General features: G+C 40.3%; 5 protein-coding genes across 6 annotated transcripts; 1 reads left to right on the top strand and 4 right to left on the bottom strand.

The window, feature by feature from the left end:
- Window positions 1–75: 75 nt before the first annotated feature.
- LOC135628800 (GDSL esterase/lipase At1g28570-like) lies at window positions 76–2,230 on the bottom strand. 2 transcript variants are annotated; one of them, XM_065135709.1, is made up of 5 exons: window positions 1,745–2,230; window positions 1,444–1,659; window positions 818–972; window positions 447–723; window positions 76–370 (listed from the first exon to the last, which is right to left on the bottom strand). In XM_065135709.1, exons 1-5 carry the CDS (start codon window positions 2,058–2,060, stop codon window positions 81–83), a joined length of 1,254 nt encoding a protein of 417 aa, XP_064991781.1. In that variant the 5' UTR covers window positions 2,061–2,230; the 3' UTR covers window positions 76–80. The 2 variants fall into 2 exon arrangements, with proteins under 2 accessions (XP_064991781.1, XP_064991782.1); XM_065135710.1 differs by having other exon boundaries at window positions 818–963; window positions 1,745–2,227.
- Window positions 2,231–2,597: 367 nt separating this feature from the next.
- LOC135628148 (plastidial pyruvate kinase 4, chloroplastic-like) lies at window positions 2,598–5,503 on the bottom strand. The gene is made up of 4 exons (XM_065134629.1): window positions 5,365–5,503; window positions 4,679–5,056; window positions 3,008–4,603; window positions 2,598–2,913 (listed from the first exon to the last, which is right to left on the bottom strand). The coding sequence occupies exons 2-4, from the start codon at window positions 5,026–5,028 to the stop codon at window positions 2,775–2,777; spliced, it is 2,085 nt and encodes a 694-aa protein (XP_064990701.1). The 5' UTR covers window positions 5,029–5,056; window positions 5,365–5,503; the 3' UTR covers window positions 2,598–2,774.
- A 4,390-nt stretch (window positions 5,504–9,893) lies between these two features.
- LOC135628140 (uncharacterized) lies at window positions 9,894–10,701 on the top strand. Its single transcript, XM_065134618.1, has one exon. The coding sequence runs from the start codon at window positions 9,977–9,979 to the stop codon at window positions 10,529–10,531; it is 555 nt and encodes a 184-aa protein (XP_064990690.1). The 5' UTR covers window positions 9,894–9,976; the 3' UTR covers window positions 10,532–10,701.
- Window positions 10,702–11,006: 305 nt separating this feature from the next.
- LOC103996881 (uncharacterized) lies at window positions 11,007–11,879 on the bottom strand. The gene has a single exon (XM_009417936.3). The coding sequence runs from the start codon at window positions 11,746–11,748 to the stop codon at window positions 11,194–11,196; it is 555 nt and encodes a 184-aa protein (XP_009416211.2). The 5' UTR covers window positions 11,749–11,879; the 3' UTR covers window positions 11,007–11,193.
- Window positions 11,880–16,385: 4,506 nt separating this feature from the next.
- Window positions 16,386–19,549, bottom strand: LOC135629084 (uncharacterized). The gene is made up of 3 exons (XM_065136255.1): window positions 19,275–19,549; window positions 18,472–18,881; window positions 16,386–17,880 (listed from the first exon to the last, which is right to left on the bottom strand). The coding sequence occupies exons 1-3, from the start codon at window positions 19,332–19,334 to the stop codon at window positions 16,755–16,757; spliced, it is 1,596 nt and encodes a 531-aa protein (XP_064992327.1). The 5' UTR covers window positions 19,335–19,549; the 3' UTR covers window positions 16,386–16,754.
- Window positions 19,550–25,765: the final 6,216 nt, after the last annotated feature.

Here is a 25,765-nt window from a genome sequence, read left to right as displayed (position 1 = left end):
TCTGAAACTTAACCTGTTTACAATGATGACGGTTGTACCTGTTTTCAATCTCAAGACCTTGCCATCAATCATTCATGTTGCTAAAATAGGGTGCTCTTCTTCTGAAGCCATGCGAAAGAAGAAATGCTCATGCTGAAGCACAACAATTTTAGTGTGTCTGTGGAAGCAGAGCTTTGTTGTACGTTAGGACAAGTTTGGTTCAGGGAAGGAACAGCAAGTGGTCCTTTTAGTAGACCATTGGCGATCGTCCTGTAGGCTGCCTCCGTGAGGTGCAATCCGTCCCAGGAAGCGTAGCTCGATGGGTCGCTGCATAGCTTCGCCGACGGACCACCACATCCTACGCAGCATGCAGAGAGAGGCTCCTTGAAACCTGCAAAAGGGTGCATTCCCTTCACCACTCACCTAAGCAGATCTTGTAATGGACGGGTAAGAAGGAAGGAGCTCACCGAATTGCTTTGGGGACTCGAACAGCCTCATCGCGGACTCATAGTAATCAGCGTAGGCGATGGTTGCGTTGGGATGAAGCCCCCTAACCCGCTCTATCTCATCCTGCAGCAACCGATTGTGATACTGGGAGAACTCGTTCAACCATCTGATGCAGCCAGTTTTGGCGTCGTAATCGTCAAGCTTTTGGGTCTGGAACTGCGTCAGATACACTGGAACACATCCGATGGGTAGATTTCCTGGAACCACCAATTTTTTTGCACCGAGTTTGATCAAATCCTATCATCCAGAAATAGAACCGCATGGGGGTGAAAGACATGTCCGCATGGTTGCAAGTTCTCGACAAAGGATCAGGCGGAACAAGTAGGCTCACGGTGATCGCAGAGCTGATCGCCTCGACCACGCTGGGCACGAAGGTCCTGATCTCCTCCACCCGCCGATTCTGGAAGAACGGGTGGTTGTAGTCATTCCCTCCGATCTCTCCCACCAGGAACAGCGAGTTGCCCAAGATCGACGGTTCTGTCATTGCTGGTGTTCAGTCAAAGCCTTGTGATCTAACTAGATGCCATAGATGGCTGTGCAAAATTTGGTTGTTTGATGATTGATTCAGCAGTTGCTGATGGATGATGACACACATCTGCTGTTACTGCACACATCAGAAGTTGTTCAGCATGTCTTTTTCTTCTTTTCTCCTACTCTCTCTCTCTCTCTCTCTCTCTTTCCTTGTCGTTCTTTCGCTTTAAATCTTTATTATCTTTGAAGTATTCTCTGTTATCAGTAGATTGGTTGGGTTGCTTCAAACCACTCCTTTATGCTCCAAAGGGTACGGTTCTAGAATCGTTAGCTTCGATCATCTTCTACGTCCTACGCCACCATTTGTTTCGGAGAAGGTAAAAGCAGACAAAGACGAGGGAGGATCTATGATACCTCGGAAGATTTCCGGCAGATCACTAGATCTGACATAATGATGCGCAGGGAAATGAGCCAATCAGTGCTAACCTGAAACGGATGGTGTGGAGCGGAGCAGCTGCTTGAACCACGCGATCTGAACCTGCAGGGAGTATTCGGTCCAGGAAACATCAATCTTCTTGTCCCTGAAGAAGGAGCTGTTCAGCGCAGTGGCTCCTCCGACCGCGAAGTTTGCTCCGTGTCGGAAGTCCTCGTCGCTCCCTCCACCAAGATACGGCCGCAGCAGTGGTACTCCCATGGCTTGCGCTGAGACAAAACGTCAGACATCGTTGACGAGCAGGCAGAGGCGGACTCAGTCTTGGACGAACAACACAAAAAGAGGACCACTGACCGATGAAGTCTATGATGAGTCGGCCGTCGGAGTAGCGGCCGGTGGGGCGATGGAAGTACGTCTCACCGTACGGGAGGCGGCTCACGGCGCCAGCTGAGTCGCCATCCGAGGCCAGTATGTTTCCGGTGTCTGCAAGCGAGTCACCGAAGCTAAAGATGGATGAGTAGCAGCTGGTCACCCGATGAACGCTCAGGAGGAGGACGATGGTGATGACGACACCAACGTGAGTCTCAGAGGACGCCATTACCCAACTGTGTGGAGGAGCAGCGTACTGCTCAAAGCCTATTACTTTATTGTTGCCAGCAGTAGCTGTCATCAGCTTTGTTTAGCCATAGTCCAATTGACGGTCGCTGCAAGAGGAGATGAGATTCCAGCGATCCATCCATTCTTATATAAGCTTTTGACTCGGTACCACAATTGAAAGTGAGAAGAAGACTGGTTCTTTAACCGGCAGTTGTCATGGGCATAGAAAGACACTAAGATACAGAGTCAGACAGAACAAAACAAAACCACAGCAAATATGATGACTGGCTTGGAATATTTTTTGGGATGCGTGAGAGATTAGGAGTACCAATTGAGAGGGCATGTTTTCTCCGCGAGTTCTTGCAGGAAATGCAATCATTCATGGCTACCTCCATGTCATCTACAAACGCCTACTCTGATATTGAGCAGAAACCTGAACTCGGTGGTGTAAGTGCCAATGATATCAACAGTTGAAAGAATTGGGTTCTAAATATGTGTGTGTGTATGAGAGAGAGAGAGAGAGAGAGAGAGAGAGAGAGAGAGGGAGAGAGAGTATATGCAGCAACATCTGATTTCCAGATTCTTAGCACTCTTAATTAGCTGGCCAAACTCACACAAAGCATTGAAAACGAGTTTTATTTTAAGGGCAAAATGATTACAAACTAAACTTAGAATTGGAAAGCATAGAATGGTTCAAATAATTGTAGAGACTGACAGCCTTGTTTTTATTATTGCCTTATGTTTCATTCATTTCGATAACAAATCGGGTTTTGGCACTTCACTTCAATTAAAGCCTACTGGATTTCGATGGCAGGTTGGGCGGCATCTTCTTCCTTCTCCTATCAGTGTGCTTGCACAACATGGAATCCAATGCTGCCACCGCATCCACGACGTGCTTCCCTTTGTTCAGCATTATGCAGCTCGCCCTGCACATATCCATCCTTCAGATTCGGTACAATGCTGTGTAGATTATCATCAGTATCTAAGCAGTAGATTATTACCACAAGATTGCCAACTTACTTCATTGCATTCGCTACATCTGTGATCTCAGCTCTGGATGGGAACCCGGACTTGATGAGAATGTCCAAAACCTCGGTCGCCCATGTCACCGGAATGTGAGCAGCACTGCAGACGGCCATGATCTCTTTCTGGATCTCACCCAATTGATCCCACCCACACTCCACCATGAGGTCTCCTCTAGCAATCATAACCCCTATCGGGTTCGATGACTGCATCGCCTGCAGCAACAACTGAGGTAGATTGTCGACAGCTTCCCTCGTCTCAATCTTCAGCATCAGCCCCAGTGCCGGGACGTTCCTCTTCTCAAGCTCCCGCTGCACGCTGGCCATGTCGTTCGCATCCCTGATGAAGGAAATGCCGACGATGTCAGCGTTGGCGGCAACGAAGTGGAGGTCCACGAGGTCTTTGGAGGTCAGACCTCTGAGTAACTTGGTGTCGCTCTTCGGCAGGTTGATCGACTTCTTAGTGCCAAGTTTGGATCCCATTGCGTTGGCCTGAACGATCATGACTACTATCGCATTGCTGTTCTTAGCCTGAATCATACCCCAGATTTTGCCATCATCAAACGCGATCGGCTCACCTGGTTTGACGGAGTTGAAGATGTGATCACTGGAGCATGTTATGATGGTTGAATCGTGTCTGTCGTCATGGAGATCGTTCTCAGCTACGCAGCAGCTTCTAGTGAGAGTGAGCACGTCTCCTGTCTCGACTGTGATATATCTCTCTACTATGAGTATCTTCAAGATCTGCCCGGAAACCTTCTTGTCTTCCTTGTCCACCTGAAGTGTCCCACCCAAACTTATGTGAGCAGCTTCTGAACACTCCGCTACATAGCCAGAACGACAGTACTTCTCCACCACCATGACTGGTCTTCTTCCACCCGTGGGATCGACGAAGCTCACCGTGTCGCCCACCCTGAGCTCACCGAAAAGCTCTTGGCCGATGCGAAGAATGGCATGGCATGATTCGTCAGACGGAGGGCTCCTTCCGTCGCAGCACAGCCAAATCCGAGCCGGAGAAAGCATGTCACCGCTGTCATCAGATTCCGGGGAAACAACTGCGGCGATCTTATTCACCAACAGAGAGGCAGTCCTCAGCTTCGGCCCTGCGAGATCCATCAGTACCCGACATGATTTGCCCAACGATGCTGAGCTCTGTCGAGCGATCCTGACGATCTCACTCCACACGGTGGGATCGTCGTGTGCGCAATTGATTCGGATGACGTCGGCGCCAGCCTTGAGGAGATCGGCGATGAGCGTTTCGTTGGAAATGGCTTCTTTTCCTGCGGTCACCATGACATGCACTTGCCCGCTGTCTTGGTACGGACCGAACAGAGCTGTTGCATGGGAGAAGCCTCTCTCTCTCATGGCACTCGCGGCGGCCGCTCTCTCGTTTCTGCCTTCCTCGCCGGCGGTCGTAGTACCAACGGAGAGTTCCAAGAGCTGGATGATGGTGTCGATGCATGGAAGCACGCTAGGGTCTATGGATTCCAAGCTTTGGAGTCCCACAGAACAGAGGTCCTCGTTGAGCCGCTGGAGATCAAGGCATTTGAGTGCCAAATGATGGCACAAGTTCATGGCACTATCCAGGTAATTCCTGTCAGCTTCGGTTGATTAGCGTACGAAGAGGAAGGTTTATAGCACAGGAAGATGACAGACATTAATGGCCAACCTGTGGCACAGATTGAGTCGACAGAGATCTCTGTTCTCCGATGCCAATAAGCATCTGCGCACCGCCTTCAGCTCCTCGAGAATGCTTGCTAGAACGTCAACCGGATGTGCAGAAGACGGCTGGACATCTTCCGGTTTATGATCTACGTAATGCTTGATCGAAGAGTTTGAAGTTGACTTCTCATTGCACACGAAAGATCTGCTTGATTTCTCGTACGGTTCTAATCTGGCAACATAGATCGAGTAGCTTCTTAGATTTCCCTTCATTTGTAGAGGGAAATGCTTCATCTGATACGGGAATATGATCGTGGAAGAACAGAAACTGCGACCGCTTAGATTCAAAGATAACATCTCTCACCCGCTCCACAGTTTGGACTCCCTGGAACCAGAAATAATTATTATTCCAATAATCTGAATACTATTAAGCTAACTAAGAGCAGAAAAGATATATAAAAGAAAATTAAGAATATAAATGAATAAAATCATGTCTTATACATCACAGAAAATACATCTGATGATGAGGAAAGGGTTGCTCAGAAAAAGAGAGAGATTAAACGGAGACAATGCATTAAAACGATCAAATAAAATAGGCACATAAGCTATGCTCCCATCGTCATCGATACAAGTCCGAAGCGAAGCCAAACAATATTAGAAGCTTGGGAGAGCTACTAGATATGATCGAGTGACCTGAGTTGGTGGGACTTGGAGAAGCAGCTCGTCTAAAGCAGGCGAGAGATGTCAAACACCAGAAGCGTTCCATCCCTTTATGATGGATTCACAGAGTCTGCTAAAACCTTCACAGAGGAAGGACAGAGTCGCCTTCATTGGGTTCCTCCTGCGAATGAACAAAGCCCGTAGTTCTCATTGGATTCGCGTGAGTGATTGAACGGCGAGTAGATCCCGTCGAAACGTGTTTCATGACTTCTCATTGCAAAAAGCATGACGAGATATGTTCTTACAATCGTATAAGGCAATCGTGGAGGCACCCCTAAGGAGAACTCATGGGAAGAAACTTACCGTGCATAATTTTTTAATATAATTAATGTTGAAATTTCAAATATCATATAGAGGTTAATTTTATCAAAATAAACAATAAATTAACTATATATGAAAAGAGAAGCCATATTGATTCTTGGAGAGATTTATTGTAAGAGAATGATTAATTTTTAATATAATTAATGTAATGTATCTTTCGAGACTATATAAACCTCATATATTAAAAAGTTTTGAGAGGAATATAGAAGATTTAATCTTGTCATACTCTTCCTTTGATTAATAATTATTTGATATCAAAGCATAGTTTAGCTATGGTTTTTTTCTCAAGTACCATTCAACTCTAGATCCTTATATTGCCAAAAAAAATTATAATATATGGTATATCCAAATGAAGGTTCTTCTAAGCTTTCAAGATGTATGGGAGTTCGTAGAAGATGAATATGTTGAACTAAGTCCAACAGAAGGACCAATAGATGCAGAAGTAAAAAAAGAGACTCAAAGATAAAAGGAAGAAGGAGAAAAAAAGTCTTATTCATGATCTATTAAGGGCTTGATGATACAATGTTCGAGATCATCGCTCTAGTCAATATTTCAAAGAAGACTTGAGAAATGCTTCAAAAAGCATTTGGTGGTGTTGATAAGTTAAAGAAACTTCATCTACAACTTTTACGAGCCGAGTTTGAAAAATTACAATAAGGTATTTCTGAAACTATTTCTGATTACTTCTTAAAAATCATTTATATTGTTCATCAAATGCGACAAAATAGTCAACAAATAAGTGATCAAAGAGTAATAAAAAAAATACTAAGATCTTTAAATCTAAAATTTGATTATATTACTGTTGCGATCGAAGAATCAAAATATTTAGAAAAAATATCTTTAGAACAACTTATGGGTTCCCTTCAAGTTCATGAATAAAGGATTACAAAAAGAGGATGAGACAAAACTATAGAGCAAGCACTACAAGCCAAGTTTACTTTTGAAAATAAAGGTGAATCAAATTCTCAATGATGAAGAAGAGGCAGAAATCAAATCAATCAAGAATCTCTAAACAATAAAAGTAATAGAGCAAATTTTACCCAAAGAGGCTGATGTTATGATTAAGGACGTGGCCAAGGCCGTGGACATGGCAGAAATTATAAAAGCTCTGAAATACAATGTTATGTTTGCAAAAGGTATGAACATTACTCCTATGAATATTATTTTAATCCTAATAATCAATGTGATAAGATAAACTTTATTGAGGAAGAAAAGAATGAAAATCAAGTTTTACTAATGACTTATGATAATTTGAAAGAGAATCAATCTATAACATAGTATCTAGATACAGGAGCCTTAAATCACATGTGTAGCATCAAAGAACTATTTTTAAAAATGGATACAAGTTATTTCAGGAACATTATATTTTGTGATCTGTCACAAAGATTAGTAAGAGACAAAGGTAAAATTTTTCTTGAACTTAATAATGACAAAGAATTATACATTTCAGATGTTTATTATATTCTTGATATGAAAAATAATATTTTAAGCTTGGGATAATTACCTAAAAAAGGTAATGATATTGAGATGAAAGATATAGCTCTCTCAATTCGTGATAAAAATAAAATATTGATATCACATATGAAAAATGATAAAGAACATAATGTTTCATCTGCATTTATATATTTTTGATCGATCAAATTATTTTAAAACTGATATTGAGAACATTTTTATACTATGACATGTTAGATATACTCACTTAAAATTTGAAGCTTTGAAACTTCTAGAGAAGTATGATATGATGATAGGAATGCCAAGAATTGATCGTCCATCAAAATTATGTGAAGTATGCGTCATATGTAAGCAAAAAAGAAAGTCTTTCAAAGTCAGAAGAACAAAAAGAGCATGACATCGACTTGATCTGGTGCACTTAGATGTTTGTGGCCCTATCAGTCTAGTATCACTTGGAGGAAACATGTATTTTTTTACCTTAACTAATTATCATAGTGGTAAAACTTTGTTTATATGTTAAAAAAAAAGAAATTTTTTTTAAGCAAATTTAAAGAATTTAAGGATTTGGTTGAAAGACAAAGTAGTTGTAAGATTAAATGTTTAAGAACATGTGATGAATATATATCAAATGAATTTAAAAATTTTGATAGAAATAATGAGATTTTATATCAATTCATTGTGCTATACATACCTCAACAAAATAGTAACTCAAAAAGAAAAAAATAGGACTATACTTAATATGATCCGATACATGTTAAAGAAAAAAAAAATTCCTAAAGAATTTTGAGGAGATGCTATTACTTATGCAGTTTATTTACTTAACAAATTTCCTACAAGGTAAATTAATAATTTTACACTAGAAGAAGTATGGAGCTTGCAAAAATCAAGAGTTGATCCTTTAAAAATTTTTGGAAGTATTGCATTTGTCAAGATACTAGAAGAAAAGAGAACAAAACTGGAGTATAAAAGTCAAAAAAGAATTTTGCTAGGTTATGCAGAGAATTTCAATGATTATAAACTCTACAATCCTTTCACAAACAAAGTTGTGATGTCAAGAGATGTTGAGATTGATGAGCAACAGATTTGGAATTAAAAAAATGATGAGCAACATAAGAAAGTTATAGCTTTAGAAGAGGATGATATAATACAAGCAAACACTAAAGTGGCTCTACCGGAATCATCACCTAAATTAGCTAGGTCACATAATTCAAAAAATCTGATTATAAAAAAGATAAGATCGATTTAGGAGCTATATGATTTGACTTGAATGATTGATATTAACAATGATAATTTTTTTTTATTTTATTTTTTTACACGATATGATCTATTAATCTTTAAGAAACTTGTAGAAAAAAAAAATGATGACAAGCTATGAATGAGAAGATTCATGCTATTAATAAAAATGATACATAAGAACTTACTACACTTCTAAAAGACCACCAAATGATCGGTGTTAAGTGGATCTTTAAAATAAAAAAGAAATACAAAAGGTGAGGTGGAGAAATATAATACCCGATTGGTTGTAAAGAGACACAAACAACAAAATGGAATTGACTATGAAAAAGTATTTACATCGGTTACTCGATTGGAGACAATAAGATCACTTATCTCTCTAGCAGTTTAAATGAAATAATTTTTTATAAATTAATATCAAATCAATATTATAAAAAGGTTAGATGTCAAATTAGCATTACAAATGGAACAAGTTTGAAGGGGAAAATGTTAGAATTAAACTTGTTCAAATATTATAAATAGGTTAATTTGATGAAAATAAATAAATTAAATATCAAAGGAAAAGTTGACTATTAGATTTTAAAGGAATTTCTCGAAAGATAATGATTATTTGGGGACTATATAAATCCCGTATGTTATGTTAGATCATGAAACATATAGAGTTTCTAAAATTATAAAAAAATTTAAGAAAAATATAGAAGATTTAATCTTGTCATACTCTTTATTTGTTTAATAACTCTATTTTTTTCTTCCTAGTTTAACAATTAAGAATCGAGAGAAAATGATACGAGAAGTCACATGTCGTGGGGCTCAAAAGGACGGTGGATTTGCGTGTAGGACGAGCTCTTTTGTCGGTGTGGACTCCAAGCAAGCAGGTTACGAGCATTTCATTCGGCCAAGAGAGCACACAATGATCACAAGCGGAAACACACACCCTCTCCTTTTCTTCTTGGTTAAGTAAAGGAAATTAAGAGAAGCAGCTTTTTTTCGTGTGCTGTGCCATCATATGCACGATTGGAGATTTATGTCGATAATTATTCCAATTTTAGGAGTTTCCTACAGCAAATTCCGCCGAGGATCGGTGACATGACATGTGGTTTTTCTTAGAACAAGCTAAGAGATTCTTGCCGATCAAAGTTAAACTTTAGACTATGAGAAGAAATGTAAGGATAAATAGGGTTTGATCCTAAAATATTTCTTTCTATTACCTGTCGAATACTTCACATTCAAGTTTGCTAACGTTGAAAGAATAATAAATAATTCGATGAAATGGGAACAATCTTTGCCTTACACGCCACAATTTTTTTGTCTCCTCATCATTCATAATACTTGTATTCACGCGATGTGGCGGCTCACCGCGTGACCAACGAGACAAACCGTGTGTTGAAGTGAACGAAGCCTCCCACCGGTCTCTTCCTCCATAGATCTCCAACAACACCCTCTCTCTCTGTATAAATATATCCCACTCACACCATCTTACTCTTCAACAAAAGCAACTCCCCGACGCTTCTCTTCCATATCAGCAAACGACATCACCGGTCTCTTCCTTGCTGTTCTTCTGAGCACTTGCTATAAGGCCATGGCTAAGAAGAAAGCGGCGTTGCCAGGCCGCGCATGGAGGCTGTTGCGCATGGCGCTTCTGTGGGCGCGCAAGGGCGGCGTGTTCAAGCGCGGCATCTTCGTCGACCTCCGCATCGTCCCCGGCTACCTCAAGAGCCTCAAACCCGGCGGCCGCGGATCTGACAGGCTTCACTTCGGGGAGCGCGAGTTCTCCTTCGAGGAGACGCCGGCTTTCCGCTTCAAGACGCCTTCCGTGCGGCTTCTCCGCATCCCCTGCATCACTCCGGCCGGGGACTTGGATACGGAGGACGACGATCTCGTCTTCGCCAAGCTTGACAGGAATAGTTACTTACCGGATAAGCATGAGACGAAGGAGGCGAGCGAGATCGGCTGCGAGGATGACGACGACGACAATGCGGTACGGGAATGCGAGGATCACGCGGGGATGGAGGAAGAAGATGAGATCGACAGGAAGGCGGAGCAGTTCATAGCAAAGTTTTACGAGCAGATGAAGATGCAGCGGCAGATCTCATGGCTTCAGTACAATGAGATGCTCCTCAGAGGCGTGAATTGATTGATTTGCTTGGCTCGGAGTCACCATACATCATATATCCTGTTTGATTTGTTTTGTGTTTGCTGGTGGATCTTTTCGTTGCGGCGTCGGTGTAAATATTAAGAAGCGGGATTTGGTTATATTCTTTTTGTTTATCTGAATAAAAGACTTCATTCTTTTTTATTGTGTCATTTCTGCGGAGCTAATTGGGATTGTGAACAATATATGTTCCCTAAAGAAGAGCAAAGTAAAGTGTTGTAATATATTGTGAAAGAGATAAAACTGAGGTAATAATATTTATATAAGTTTTGAGAGAAATTTCTTCTCTCACTAATAATTAAATCAGTTATTTAAATATAAGATTGTTTTTATTATTAAGAAACACGTAGTTGATGTTTGACAGCTTGATTTCGAACGAAGTAAAATTGGATGATAATATGTTTTGTTGGTGAGTGAAACAATGGATTGAGATAAAATTAAAAGAATGAAATGTTCATTCAAAAACATAAAATTAAATCATGCTTCATGAACTTGCAGTAGACCTGTCAAAAGCTCTCCTACATATATCTATATGAAAGCTCTTAATATCTACACCGACGCCGCAACGAAAAGATCCACCAGCAAACACAAAACAAATCAAACAGGATATATGATGTATGAAGACTCTGAGCCAAGCAAATCAATTAATTCACGCCTCGGAGGAGCATCTCGTTGTACTGAAGCCATGACATCTGCCGCTGCATCTTCATGTGCTCGTAGAACTTTTCTATGAACTGCTCCGCCTTCCTGTCGATCTCATCTTCTTCCTCCATCCCCGCGTGATCCTCGCATTCCCTTGCCGCATTGTCATCGTCGTCATCCTCGCAGCCGATCTCGCTCGCCTCTTTCGCCTCATGCTTATCCGGTAAGTAACTATTCCTGTCAAGCTTGGCGAAGACGAGATCGTCGTCCTCCGTATCCAAGTCCCCGGCCGGAGTGATGCAGGGGATGCGGAGAAGCCGCACGGAAGGCGTCTTGAAGCGGAAAGCCGGTGTCTCCTCGAAGGAGAACTCGCGCTCCCCGAAGTGAAGCCTGTCAGAGCCACGGCCGCCGGGTTTGAGGCTCTTGAGGTAGCCGGGGACGATGCGGAGGTCGACGAAGATGCCGCGCTTGAACACGCCGCCCTTGCGCGCCCACAGAAGCGCCATGCGCAACAGCCTCCATGCGCGACCGGGTAACGCCGCTTTCTTCTTAGCCATCGTTTTACAGTTGTTGCAGTAGTTTAGAAGAAGATCAAAGAAGAGATTGGTGTTGTCGTTGATGATTTGGAAGAGAGAGAGAGAGAGAGAGATCTAGTCTGGCTTTGGTGAAGAGTAAGGTGGAGCGGGTGGTGTTTCTATATGTAGGGAAGCTGATCAATGGAGACGCAGACGCTCCAGAATCATAGAAGTGGGAAAGAAATGGAATGGGATGCTTCCTATATTACATCATACACGGTTTGTTTTGTTGTCCACGCGGTGGACGACCACATGAATTGCGCACACATTTCCTTACAGAGACAGCATATATGCATTTTTTTTTTGGCTCTAAGCTGAAAGCTTAGTCCTTTAGAACATCCACAACAATCCATCCCATCGGTGACTAAAGCAGTGTGATCCGCGAAGCATAGTTACTAATATGAGATGAATGCAATTGGATGGAGCTCGTACAGCAATGCCAGTCTAAGTAGAAGGCCAGCAACCATTAGTACTGACAAATCTCCGAAATATGAGCTTGCCCGGAAAAGAAGTAGACCTGCGCCTTACACGGAGCTCGTGCCCACCAACTGCTCGATGTATTGACAGCTACGGAAACCGCCGGATTTGGCGCGTTCCTACGTCAAATGACACCCAAACGTCACATTACGCTGCTCCAACGCTGCTTCGCCCGCGGTTGCTGTCCTTCTTGACCTACCATGCGTTGGCAAGCTCACGACTTTTGGGAGCCGCACCCACCATGTCCGGTTTGTAGAGACGTTGATAGCTGTAGTGCATGCCACTCTATCTACCAATTCCATTAGCTGTTTCTTGTCCTCATGCAACAAACTCGTTGTTTTTGTATTGACTGCGATGATGATGGAGTTGTATGCCTCGATAGAGTGGAAATGACTCGATGGAAACGGCACACATAAACAATTGTATATTGATGCTGACTTCTCCTTTTATATCCTTAATCAATTGTATATTGATTTATTTCTTTCTTTCATGATTGATATATATATTTTTGACCGAGAGCAGAATAAAGCCTCCTCCCATATGATCACTTCCAAGTGAAAAAAACAAATCATATACTCTACAATAGTAAAAGAAAAATATCACATGTATGATAGATAGTAAATAAGATCAAGTTTGCGAGATTGTCTCAAAAGTTACACTTAGCTCATTAAAAAAAAAACTCCTAAATTAACAAACTGAAAATTTTGAGATACTATTATGAAATTTGATTATTTTGGATGATAAATAAATATTGAACTTTGATCACCTCAATCACATTTAGTTCAGTTTTTACACTTGTCGATCGGAAAACCTAATCTGATGTTGCTAAATGTGAGTGCAGTAAGGCTGTATTGGATTTTAGTTTTAATTGTAGCAAAGACTGCCCAACCTTATGCTTCCATTGTTCATCCAAGCAATGAACAATACTGCAAGCCATATAAATGCTGACAACCAGAATTGATTAGACCTCCTAATAGAAACATAAATTAGCATCAAAAGATGCAGATTGTTTGACCTCAAGATTCCTTTTTGCACTTTTTTTGTATGAGAAATAAATAGGGTATGACTAACTGGTGTAGATTTCTTGAGCTGTAGTATCAGATGCAAATACTTGGCCTTTATACCAATGAAGAAGAGAGATAGATTTATGAACATTATAAACACTAGGTTAATAAACTACAATGCCTTGTAGTTTATTAGCCTAGTAAACAATTTGATCAGATATAGTCCCAATTAGCTGTTTTATTTATGGAATTTTCCTAATTCTAATAGTAGGAGACATATCCTTTTTCATATAGAATAAAAAGAGAGAATTCTAACTGAGTTAGGAGGAGTAATGTTTAGTCATTAGGAAACTAGTCTTAATTGATGCAGAATTGGAGGTAACCAAAAGAGAAATTATAAATAAAGATTCTTAACGCGATCATTACCGAAATAAAAAATCGATCAGTCGAGGCTTGAATTCAACTCAACTTGATGGATGGTTCTTTTGAGATCATACACAATAATTTCATATCAATTTTAATATTTGAACAATGAGGATTATAAAGGGAATAAAATGTTGATGAATTTTGGATCACTGATAATTGATAACAGTGAGTTCGATATCCTGTCGAACAGTATGATCGAGTTCCTTGCAAGATGTTGTTGTTGTTGTCGTTTCAATGGTTATCGCAATCCTACCTCTAAATCTAGAGAGAGGGTTTGTTCTTCATTCACAAAAGTTTCAGCATAAGTAGTAGCTTTGATCACTATTCACGAAGGAGTGACAAGCATGAAGTACAAACACGTAATTGGAGTCTCATCTTTTCCAAGAAGATGAAACCAGATAGCTTCAGAGAAGAAGGACACAGCTAATGACGAGCATCATCAAGCAGACGGGAACGACGAGCCTGTTTCCATCATCACAGTACACATCATAGTCATCAGGGTTGAAGTCGCCTGCGACCAACAAATAAACACTTTAGAGAGAGAGAGAGAGAGAGAGAGAGAGAGAGAGAGAGTTCTCTTAACCAAGAGGATATATGGCGCTCGGTCCTGCAATTACACGGAGAGGAGACGGCACACCTGACTCGCCATAGGTCGTGGATAACCAAAGCACAGCCAGGAAGAAGTAGCAGCAGCGCTTGAGAGGGATGAAGGCAGGCATTATTGTCATGCCTTCAAGCATGTAAGATTGAGGGATGGATACACAAGATCGAACAAGCTTCCTATTAAAGGCTCACGACGTACAAAAATGTCAACCATAAATCTACCTAATTCATTCTTTCATCAGTTTGATCTTTACATGCCTTTTGGTGAATAGTCCATCCACTCTTTTTTTATGGTCATTTTTCAAACTAGAAATGAGAAATTGATGAGAAGGAAAGTTGATGCGATGAAATAGATTCAAGAGAGATGAGACTGCTTTACCAATGTGATTCAGATAGGGTGGTTGGATGATGTGTTTCTAGTTCTAGTTCATGAGATGGATAGGATTTGGTGGGGAAGACTGATGAACAACATTCTTGACTTAATAGAATGATTACAGCAGACACCATTACCCAAACCACCATAGTGTTTCTTGGTAGATGATGGAGAAGCCTATCTCATCAAACCTAAATCCCACATCAAGCATGCCATGCATTTTGAAACTGGTCAATATCTTAATCAAAGTATTTGTTATATATATCCTTAAACAATCACTTCAGAGCCTTCTGATTTTTTTTTTAATGATAAGAGACGAATATGAGATCCGATTTCACAATATTGTTATCTATAATCAAAGTTTTTATCAATTAAATTAGTTGTTATTTTCAGAAAAATATAAGAATAAAATTGTCAACCGTGACATTTAGTAAGTAGGTCGATTATACTATCACCGAACTAAATTATTTTTTTAGATATAAGAAATACGTATCCAGAGGTGATGCATAAGATCGAAGGTAATATTATTGCCCTCGCATGTATAAATACATTGTACCTCACATGAATAAATTATCGATCTTTCATAATAAATCTATTCATTTTAAATATAAAAAATATTACGAGAATCAGATACACTAAATTTTAGTTATAAATCTTACGAATTAAGATTTTATTCACTCAAGTAATGATAATGATAAGCCATCAGGCTAATATTTAAGCATCCATATTATAATCTCACCATAGATAAAACTTAGGCCTTTGACTCAATCCCGGTCACCAGCCCTATTTGCATAAGGATCTTATCGACTATAAATCATAGTCAATAAAAGCACCAAAACTGCTGCTAGGAAGCCACCAAAGTTAGTAGGATTTGGTTGACCATGAATACCATGACACAGAGCCAATAGAGTTATTAGAATTCAAATACAGATCCGAGCTTAATTAAGTACACTTCCCCTCATGTGCACCCCTCACCCATCGACACCTGCCAAATTGCACTCCCCCAAGTAAAAGAAACCCTCACAATGTCCACTTTTAGTCCTTTACGTTCTCTCTCTTAGCGCCTAAATTAATCTCAAGATTCATATGCTTTCACGCTCCCACATGCATCCCATCATCATCCCGACTCATTTGTTCTATTCTATTCTTGTCCCCGATAGTTCCAACTGCACCTACGTTCCCCCCAAAGCATCAGATCTATGACCGAGTCATCCTTCCCACTTCATTCTAAGCTTGGCGTTTTGGTGATCGGAAGATGTTCTTCCCTGTCATGAGATTACAATAATGCAGTCGCTATGTCACCTGTAAAGAGGAGAAGTCATATGCATGTATAGCCAGAGTGATAGATACATGAACTATTATTCAATGGGCATTTGGATCGGCCAAACGACATGCCTAACCTTGTGATCTGTCTCACCTTGAAAAGTACTGGTGGTGGGACTGCGTTCTTACTTGTTTGAAGTTTTCTTTAATGTATTTCGCACGCAGCATTTGTAGAAAGGAGACTTCGATATGTTCATACGAGATTTCCTTCGAATGGATCATAAAAGTAATCAGACAGTTCCATAAAACCAAAAAATATTATATTATATTATACAAAGTTGTAGTAGTATGATATCGGTTTTCAGATCAATGATTATTATTATTATTGCTGCTGTTATTGTATCTTATTAGCAGCATTCATGTGTCAAATCAATGTATTATATAGGGACTGTAAGCTATCAATGGGTACGTAAGAGATGCTTCCCAAACATGCATGGAGAATCTCAGCAATACTGACCTTTTCCACTGGTCTTCCACGTCCATCGACAGCTTGCAGACATCATAAAATACTCGGTGCAAGAATCACCACAATGTGTTGCTTGTTCGACACAGTGGACTGTGCACACTGTGATGTCCGACGATCCCTTGCCAGTCGAAAAGTATGATCCCGTGATAGGCAAGTCAAGGATTTGACCATTGAGCTTTTCATGTGTTTGGATGAGGTTTCCCACTGTCTGACTCCTAAACAACACATTACGAACATAACAACAACCTATCATCGTTCAAAATTTGCTCTCTAAGTTCCAAAACACTGTACAAATCAACTTCTACTCTTCATCGACTCACTTCACCGGAATTGCTCCATGGCAATGCATGCTTCCCGCCTCCGCCGTGTCGCGGCAAAACCGCCTTTGGAACACCCCCGCCGCAGCCACGGCCGCCTTATTTGGCACCTCTGACCCACCACCCGCCACCGTGGGAATTGATGCTGCAACTTGAGCTGCAGCCGCCACTGCCACAGCCACCTTCTCCTCGTTCATCACCGTCGCCTTAATCCTCGAGTACCCTTTCTGCAGCATCCGGTATAATACCATGGCCGACATCTTCGCCTGATCCCTCACGCCGTCCGGATCCCGGTGATCATCCGCGAACTCCAACCGGGCCACGAACGCCGTCGCCTTCTCCGGCTTATGTCTCAACGACAGAAGCAAGTACGCACGCTCCAACTCCGACCTCGTGCAGCCGTGACGGACTCCGATCAAAGCGTGGTAGTCCACGTCGATGCAGCCCCCCGCGGCCCCGACTTGGCACCGCAGCTGCTGAATTCGCGCGGCGAGCGCCCGGTGCTCGACGGGGATGTCGCGGTACCGGACGCCGTGGTGGGGACGCCACGGTGGGCCCGGAAGCTTGCCGTCGCGGAGGATGGAGTCGTAGAGGAGCTTCAGGTGGTCGAGGTCGCTGAGGCTGTCGGGGAGCGCGCCGATGGCCTCGAGGAGGTCGGCCCGGGCGCGAAGGGCCGGGACGCAGAAGGGCTCGACGGCGAGCGCGCGGTTGCAGTCGGCTATGGCCTCGGCGAGGCGGCCGGCAGCGCGGTGGGCAGAGGCGCGGCCGACGAAACAGCCAGCGGCGAACGCGGCGGGGACGCCCCGCCGGCCGTCGAGGACCTTGGAGAACAGACGGCTGGCTTCCGCCGGGACGCCGGCGTCCAGCGCGGCCACGGCGGCGGTGGTCCGGCGGAGAAGGAGCTTGATGTGTGAAAGGAGCTGGGAGGCGGATTCCAACTCGGTAGGCATCGGAGCAGCGCCGTTCCCTCCGGTAGAGGCGGTGGAGGAGACGAAGCTGTCGTCCGACCAACAGACGGACCGGCGTCGGGAGGCGGCGGCAGCGAGGCGGCGGCCGGCCTGGAGGAGCACCATGGCGTCCTCCAGCAGCCCGAGTCGGCAACAAGCGTGGCCGAGGACGAGGTACCTGAGACCAAGAACACAACGTAACAGTGAGGTAAGTTCACAGGCCGGTGACCCTATTGAATGGAGCAGCAAAAACAAACCGAAGTCGAATGCCTATGGTAAAGAAAGAGACAAAGTTGTTCGAGGAAACGTAAAGAGATGTCCTGCTTCATTTAAAGATCCTTTTGCCTTCCATTGCTTGAAACTTCGAGGAAAGGGGTTGGGTCGTATTCAGCTGCAACCAATGGAAGCTGTCTCAAAGACTCCATCAGAGTAACGAAAGAAAAGGAAGAGAGAGAGAGAGAGAGAGAGAGAGAGAGAGAGAGAGAGAGAGAGAAATTATGGAAAGTTGACCTAAACCACAGCAATAATGGCTGAAGGACTATGGTTGCAGTGCTTCTTGTTTTTGAGGGCCAAGAACCCCATGACTCTTGAATGAAGAACCAAAGAAACATGGAAAGAAGAGGGTTATGGTCTAATTTCTTTCTTTCAAGGGAAAGAGACAAATGCATTACTTGGGAAAGATGACTCCACAACTCTCTGAAACTACAAACCAATTACTTTATGGGATGTTTGAGGTTATTAGTGCATCTCATCATTGCGGTAAACGTACCTCCAATGGCCTTCGTCGCCGGAGCTCTTCGAAAGGCCCGCCAAAAACTTGCGCTTGAGATCCGAGACGGAGAAGCAGCGAAAGAAGAGGCCGCCGCCGGACCCCTCGCCGCCCGGAGAGAGCAGCTCACGGTTGAGGGGGGCGGAGACGGCGGAGCCGAGGGAAGTGGAGGAGTCGTTGTCGGCGGCGGCGGCGGCCATCTTGCAGCTCGGGATGTAATCTTGGAGCATGTCCGCCACCTCCCGGAAGCGGCGGAGGAAGAGGAGGGAGCGGGCCTTGAGCTCTAGCGCGGCCTCGTGGAGCGGGGAGACCACGAGGGCGGCGTCGAGGAGGCCCACGGCGGTGGAGACCTTGGGCAGCTCCCGCGTCGCGACGAGAGAGCGGGCGTCCCGGAGGTACTTGCGGACGAGCTGCGCAGGGTGGGAAAACCATTCAAAGATTAGATCTTGACGCATGGATCCTTCAACAAAATGGCTCCCGAAACAGAGCACGAGGAACCGAAAGCAGAAAACTGATTCTGATATGAAGACCACAAGACACGGGCTAGAAATGCAGGAGAATCTGCGAGGGTTCTAATGAGAGAAGAAGAGAAAGCAAGGGCCATGAACTCTTCAGTTCTCGTTTTCCTTTAGTCCTTTTTCTTCCAAGAGAAACTTACATCAGAGATGGAAACATGGACAAAGACCAGCAGGGAAGCGAAACCAATGCAAAACAGAGCAATAAATGCATTGCCCCTCGTCGAAGGAAATCGAACAGAGAAGACGCTTGAAAGGAGAACACGGCCAACACCATGAGGTCTTTACCTTCCTGTTGCTCAGCCACCAGCGCGTCTTCTCCCCGGCCAGAGAAGACGAGGTCGCCATTATCCCCAGCGCATCAACTTTCCTCCCCCAAACTCTAGGCGACTCAAACACCGCCAAAACCCACTAAAGGCCTCACCTTTCCCTCGTCTGAGCTCGGAAGCCTCAAATGGCACCTCAAGTCGAAGAAATAGAGGAAAACAACGCCACCACCTCTCTCTCTCTCTCACTCTCTGCCTTTCAAACCAAGCTTCGAGCCCTCACCCTCCTCGCTGGCAAATTATGACCTCTGTCTTCCCCCGCCGAACTCGAGAGAGGAATTTATAGCAGCAAGAAATCTATGGAACAAAAACAAAAGCTGACACAGAAAAGAATATATATATATATATATATATATATATATATATATATATCTCTCTCTCTCTCTCTCTCTCTCTGGGGACACAGTCACCATAAGTACGTCACCGGCTCCACAGCAGGGTGGTGGTGACATGGTCGTGATAGGTATAACACCAGGTCACACTCTTCGGCCAGCTTGGGCAGGAAGCAGGCGGGCCCCACGTCGGGTCTTTAATGTTGTGGGGATTGGTTTGATTATACCGCGCGAGGGTTGATGGCGTAAATTAGCAAATTCCTCATATTCCAATATTATATTTATTTCATTCATGGAAGAAATTGATAAGGGATTGATGATCATTTTTAGATTCTCGTAGGGTACATGAAATGATTTGTGTGGGAAATTAAAAACTAATATTGTCCAAAGATTTGAGGGGTTGGATCGCTTGTTGGATATGATTTATTCGAACAAAAAATCTTAATTATTAACCAAAGATTCAAAATGTGAGAATAAGAGAATGATAAGAGGAATATTTTTAGATTATGGAATACAGACTTGGTTGATTAGAATCGGTGTATTATTAGTGATCATATAAATATATATGAAGAAAATATTTTTATTTCATGTAAAAATATATAAGAATAAAGATGGAAGAATATATGCATCAGCTTTCATCCAAAAATTAATAATTTAAACTTTTAGATTATATTAGTATCTAATTTTATGTATGTTAACCATACTCTATCAATGATATCCACACTTATAACCTATTTTATGAGTTTTTGAATCATTTAGTGTCGCTAATATGATTATTGAAGTATAATTCTTTTTATCAATAAATAAATAAATATAAAATTTGATAAGATAATTGGTCTATTAATTTTGTTGGATCGGAACTATTAATCCAAAAAGCTTAAGTTAAAATTAATAATAGAACACTCCAATATAATTCATAATCATATGATTGATGTATTATTACCTTTGTAAAATATCTATAAATCACCCACAGGGCTAAATCAAAATAATTACATATGGTGGGCTCTAACTCATGTAATGTATGTTACTGTTCATGGACATCCTAAAACTAAGCTTAAAGGAATTAGCTAATGGCTAAGTATTCAACGTGTGAAACCCAGTCTTCTTGCAGAGGAAGGAGGAGCTGCCACTTCCATTAATTGGACACTGAGTGAGTTGGCCTCATTTAATGAGGACTATGTATGGCTCCATGTAGAGAGAGACTCCACCTTCTCCAACAAAACAAAGAGAGGAGGCGCATGAGGACATGTAACCTGCCCACCCAACCATGCATGGAAGGGAACCCTACCGTCACCAAATCCTTGGTCAGAGCGCCCATTGGACCCATTGGGGCCTTCCTCCTCTTCTTAGGCAGCTACACTGAACGCAAAGGTGGCAATAATGGCCGTGCCTTACCTTCCCCGGCAGTGAGGACTTTCTCCCACATACCCATCCCTGGTCTTCTGTGTCCTCCAATTAGATGCCGTCCCCTGACGTTTGGATTCGGATGATCGAAGCTTACTTGCACGAATCATTTCTGGGAGCAGTAGGACTTTGACTTTCGAGGATGCTGGCATGCTGAGCCCATCCTTGTTTCTTTCTTCTTTTACTCTGAGAGGTGATCAGAGTGGGAGACGAGAGGACATGGCGGACGACTTCTGTGCGCTTCTCACGTGAGCTATCGTACGACACAGACAGTGGTGCGTCGAGAGTCCTCTCTCCCCATCTTTCTTCTCCCTCTAGATTAGGTGTGAGGAAGTAATTGACCAGTTGGTGAACCTATGATTTTTCTTATTTTTATTAAAAACATATATATATATATATTAAAGAAATAAGAAATGATCACAAGGTGTTTGGTAGGGATCAAACGACTCCACCAACCCGGTAGATGCAGAACTAGCAACAATGTGAGAGAGAGAGAGAGAGAAAGAGAGAGAGATACCATGAGGAAATCAACATCTTTCTCGAGGAGTTGCGGTCACTCGTCAGTCTAATTACCGAACAGTAGTAATTGTCTCTTCTTCTCCATCAAACATTCTAAAACTTACCTTGTCAAGTCCCACCAATATCATGTTCAATATCTATATTCTCATTGCATAGAAGATTCGTTGAGTCATATATGATGAGATCTAACGTTGTCTACTAAGAGTGATTAATATAAATATAAAAATTATAATCATATGTAAAAAAAATTAATGTGAAGAATTAAAATTAGATAATCATAAATTGAAGTTTAGATATAAAATATATTTCTATACCATTCAAAAAAATTATTTAATTTGTAAGCATATTCGTTATATGATCAATAAGCATACCATCATCTAATCCGAAGATTATAGTGATATTGATCTGTAAAGAAAATTAGATTTCTCTTTACCTCTCTTCCTATGACGAAATAGGGACTAAAGAAAGATTACAAAAAATTTATAATTATTGTCATGTATTGATTTCCTAAAAGATACTACATGTAGATCATCTAAGATAAGTAATTAGGAGATTTTCTATTAAGAAATTATATCATAATTGTATTTCTTTTCTATTGATCGATAATAATATCCAAAATATAATCAGATATATAATATATCTTACCTCATTAAATAAAATCATATAATCTAATAATTAATATTATAGTGAAATAATAATTATTGTGATCCAAGCTCAAAATCCCTTAGATCAATTTTAAAAAATGAATGCTTAGAAGTTATTCTTTTAATTATTATCACTTTATATAAGACCAATACAAAATTCTCATTATTCATGTGTGAGAATAGTGACTCAATACAATATTTAAAGTCATACTATTTAATTAACATGAGATTATTTTAAAATTATAGAAAAATATTCATGTGTGAGAGGTGGATATCATGATTAGTTTTACATTGATATGGATTGAAAAAAAATATCAAATAATATATATTAGGACTAATCCATGTCCATTCACGAGGCCCCTCTACTACCTCCGTCGGAGCAATCACCTAGGTGCTAGTATACGAGCTAACCATAAGCTTGGAAGTGAGCTCACAATAATTCTTATGGTTGATGAAACAACCCCATGAGCATGATGCCAACACAACATTATTTGGCTTCAATAGTGAAATTGATGATCCCTGTTGCTTCTTGCCCAAGGGCTTCTAGGAGAGGACCCAAAGCCTTAGATCTTGTGATCCCTCACTAGGCTCCTTATTGTCCTCGGCCATACCACTACCAAAAAATTTGTGATGCACTATGAATGGAACTTGGTGCTAGAGGGCGTCATACATGACATGCCACTAATCAGGTTACCGCTCTACATAGAGCAGAGATGAATATGATGATGCTAGCAGAGGACACAAGTGTGATGCTACGATCGTAAATGGGTAAGGGTAGGTTAGTGCATTAAGAGGAGACAAGAGCCATTCCTCATCCTCTCCCATGCTGCCAATGTTAGCATAAAATCTGTAATCATGCTATCTGTAATGCGAAAAAAATTTTATGCCAAAATTGAAATCAAATAAATTGGATTTAACAATATTACGATCCATACCTTTCTTGTTGTTCAAAAGAATAAACCTTATCTGATCTATAAGCGCTTCATCTTTGGATCTAAAATATCAATATGTAAGGAGAACTAGATCCTTCTCCTCTCTTCCTATCTTTTCACAGGACCACCTAGATTGATGGATTTGGGGATTAGGGGAAAGGGAGATTGAGAGAAAAACCTTAATCTCTCAATTGCTGAGATGCTGCTCAGATGCTCACTTAGCCCCTAGAGGTCTTGTCTATTTATAGGCGAGAGCATAGAGTTTAGGATAAGTTATTAGGAGAGTTCATCCCATCAAGGTTATCTCCTAAGGAATTCTACTTTAATATGGACTTCTTTTCTATTAGCCAATAACCATAATTAGACTCCAATCATATCTATAATATATCTTACTTAATTAAATAGGGTCACATAATCTAACATTCTCTCATTAATTAGTAAGATACAAAAAGATTTAAAATCAAAATTAAATAAATAAAATTTATTTAAAAAATAATTTGACTAAATTAGATTATGAAATTTTAGAAAAACTATATACATACGCATGAATTTTAGAAAATAGACTAATAAGTCCAATAATAATAATAATAATACATTAAGTCTCACTAACAATATGAGTCATAGCGGTTGTATGCCATTAGTGTCATATTTCCTTCTATGTACCATAATACTGTTAGCCTTTCCTAATGCAGTCCAAAATGACCCATATAATTTGTCTTGTCAAGACAATCCTATCATCACATTCAACCATAATATGTACATACATAATTGTGAACAGGATAGCAGAAATAAATAACTTTAAATATGTAAGTAAAAATGTCAATTATAGTATCCATTCAAACATGCATCATCATATCCTTTATGGGTTGCTCACAAACCCAATCATAAGAATATGTTCTTTCAAAATACTTTAGACTGTAAATCCTAAGTGAATAAATCAGCAATCAATATAGTGGAACTCAAGTAATTAATTGACATTAGATATTTCTGAACTCATCTTCTCTAACCATTAAGTACTTTATACCATAATGCATATAAGTGCAATAGCACTTGTCATTCTTAGAGAAGAAAACTACTGCAATGTCATAAAATATCTTCAACGACTTGGTAATTGAGTCTAACTACACCAAGTCTTGAGATAAAAATTTTACAGTTAAAAATTTGATTAGTGGCCTCAAAGTATGCCACAAAATCAACTTCTATTATTAATAATAATAAATTGTCCCTCTAATTGACACAGCTATTAACCGTAAGGTGGACTTCCTATTATCAATGTAATTTATATAATCAGCATATGAAAAATACCATTATTTCAAGCTGATATAATTTCATACATATGAGCATATAATCCTTTGTCCCTTCCGGATATCCTAATACTATCTTTGTAGTCCTTTAATATTTTTACTTCTGGGTAACTCCCATATATACCCAATATTTTAACTATAAAAACTTATATCTTTACTAACATAAGCTTGAGCATAGACTTTCAACTGCGCATATACAAAGAATATCTTATTTAATTCTTTTCAAGTCATTTTAAAATATTTACTATTGACTAAAACTTTACTTTTATGATTAACTTAACAAAGCTGTATATTAAAATATTTTCAAGGCTCGATTGATATATCATTTCTAAGACAATCTTTATAATCATTGAGGTCTATCCTTGAATTACTCAATGTTAATAATATAATATGTCTCATTCATATCAACCATCTTAAAATTCTTAGTGACAAATTTCTTGATTTAGTATAATAAATCAAGATCATTATTGGTAAGGTAAAATATTATATATATATAAGACCAATATAATAAACTTGCTTCTACTGATATAAAAACTGATTAATAGTATTTACCTTAAATCTAAAATAATGATATTAAGAACCTTTATATATGATTATCTTGAAGCTTGTTTAAGGTCATAAATGTATTCCTGAATTTGCATACCAAACTTTATATTTCTTTTATTTTCTTTGTAAATCATTTAAAATAACCCATATAAAACTAAATTTTTTAAAAATATTTTTATATCATTATGATATAACTCAAACTCATAATAAATCACTAATGTCATGATGATTCTTAACGAGTTCATTAAAAATCTTATTATGATCGATATATTCTTTATGAGTAAAACTTTTAATCACAAGTCTAACCATTACGTCGTTCGACATTGTCCTTTGAGTCACATTTATATAATAGACTCTTTTATTATTATTGGACAATTCGATAAATTTATTAGATACCATTCTGGTTATTAATTTTAACTCTTCTTTTATTGCATCATATTACTTTTTAGAATCATTATTTTTCATGGCGTATGACAACAATAAAGGATCCATTCTAATTCCTATATCATAATATAATTCTTGTAGATATACAACATAATAACCATAAATGATATGATTCCTTCTCCTTTGAGATATTCTCAAAGTTATTAATTATGGTTGTTCTACAAGACCATTAATAATGATATCAATATAATACGAGAGTTTAGTAATGTTATTTTATTATTCACTTTTATCAAATCATTTAATGATTTGAGTAACAACAATCTCTCGAATAATAAAGGAGTATTAACTTGTATCTCCTTTATATCAAAATTAACTTTCGAGATTTTCA

Source organism: Musa acuminata, chromosome BXJ3-1 (genome assembly GCF_036884655.1).
Source record: "Musa acuminata AAA Group cultivar baxijiao chromosome BXJ3-1, Cavendish_Baxijiao_AAA, whole genome shotgun sequence".
NCBI classification, from domain to species: Eukaryota; Viridiplantae; Streptophyta; class Magnoliopsida; order Zingiberales; family Musaceae; genus Musa; species Musa acuminata.
Note: the sequence above shows the minus strand (reverse complement) of the source record. Positions and strands in the feature narration are given on the sequence as shown.

Bases quoted from the DNA above. Each gene is read 5' to 3' on its own strand.
- LOC103996881 (XM_009417936.3), bottom strand. From the start codon at position 11,748: ATGGCTAAGAAGAAAGCGGCGTTACCCGGTCGCGCATGGAGGCTGTTG.
- LOC135628148 (XM_065134629.1), bottom strand. From the start codon at position 5,028: ATGTTATCTTTGAATCTAAGCGGTCGCAGTTTCTGTTCTTCCACGATC. The intron at 4,604-4,678 runs GTTGGCCATTAA...CGAAGCTGACAG, and splicing joins CGACTCAATCTGTGCCACAG to GAATTACCTGGATAGTGCCA. The intron at 2,914-3,007 runs GTAAGTTGGCAA...GGATATGTGCAG, and splicing joins GATGTAGCGAATGCAATGAA to GGCGAGCTGCATAATGCTGA.
- LOC135628800 (XM_065135709.1), bottom strand. From the start codon at position 2,060: ATGACAGCTACTGCTGGCAACAATAAAGTAATAGGCTTTGAGCAGTAC. The intron at 724-817 runs GTGAGCCTACTT...TCTGGATGATAG, and splicing joins CGATCAGCTCTGCGATCACC to GATTTGATCAAACTCGGTGC. The intron at 371-446 runs GTGAGCTCCTTC...ACCCTTTTGCAG, and splicing joins CGAGTCCCCAAAGCAATTCG to GTTTCAAGGAGCCTCTCTCT.
- LOC135628140 (XM_065134618.1), top strand. From the start codon at position 9,977: ATGGCTAAGAAGAAAGCGGCGTTGCCAGGCCGCGCATGGAGGCTGTTG.
- LOC135629084 (XM_065136255.1), bottom strand. From the start codon at position 19,334: ATGGCGACCTCGTCTTCTCTGGCCGGGGAGAAGACGCGCTGGTGGCTG. The intron at 18,882-19,274 runs GTAAAGACCTCA...CACCCTGCGCAG, and splicing joins GGTGGCTGAGCAACAGGAAG to CTCGTCCGCAAGTACCTCCG. The intron at 17,881-18,471 runs GTACGTTTACCG...TCTTGGTCTCAG, and splicing joins GGCGACGAAGGCCATTGGAG to GTACCTCGTCCTCGGCCACG.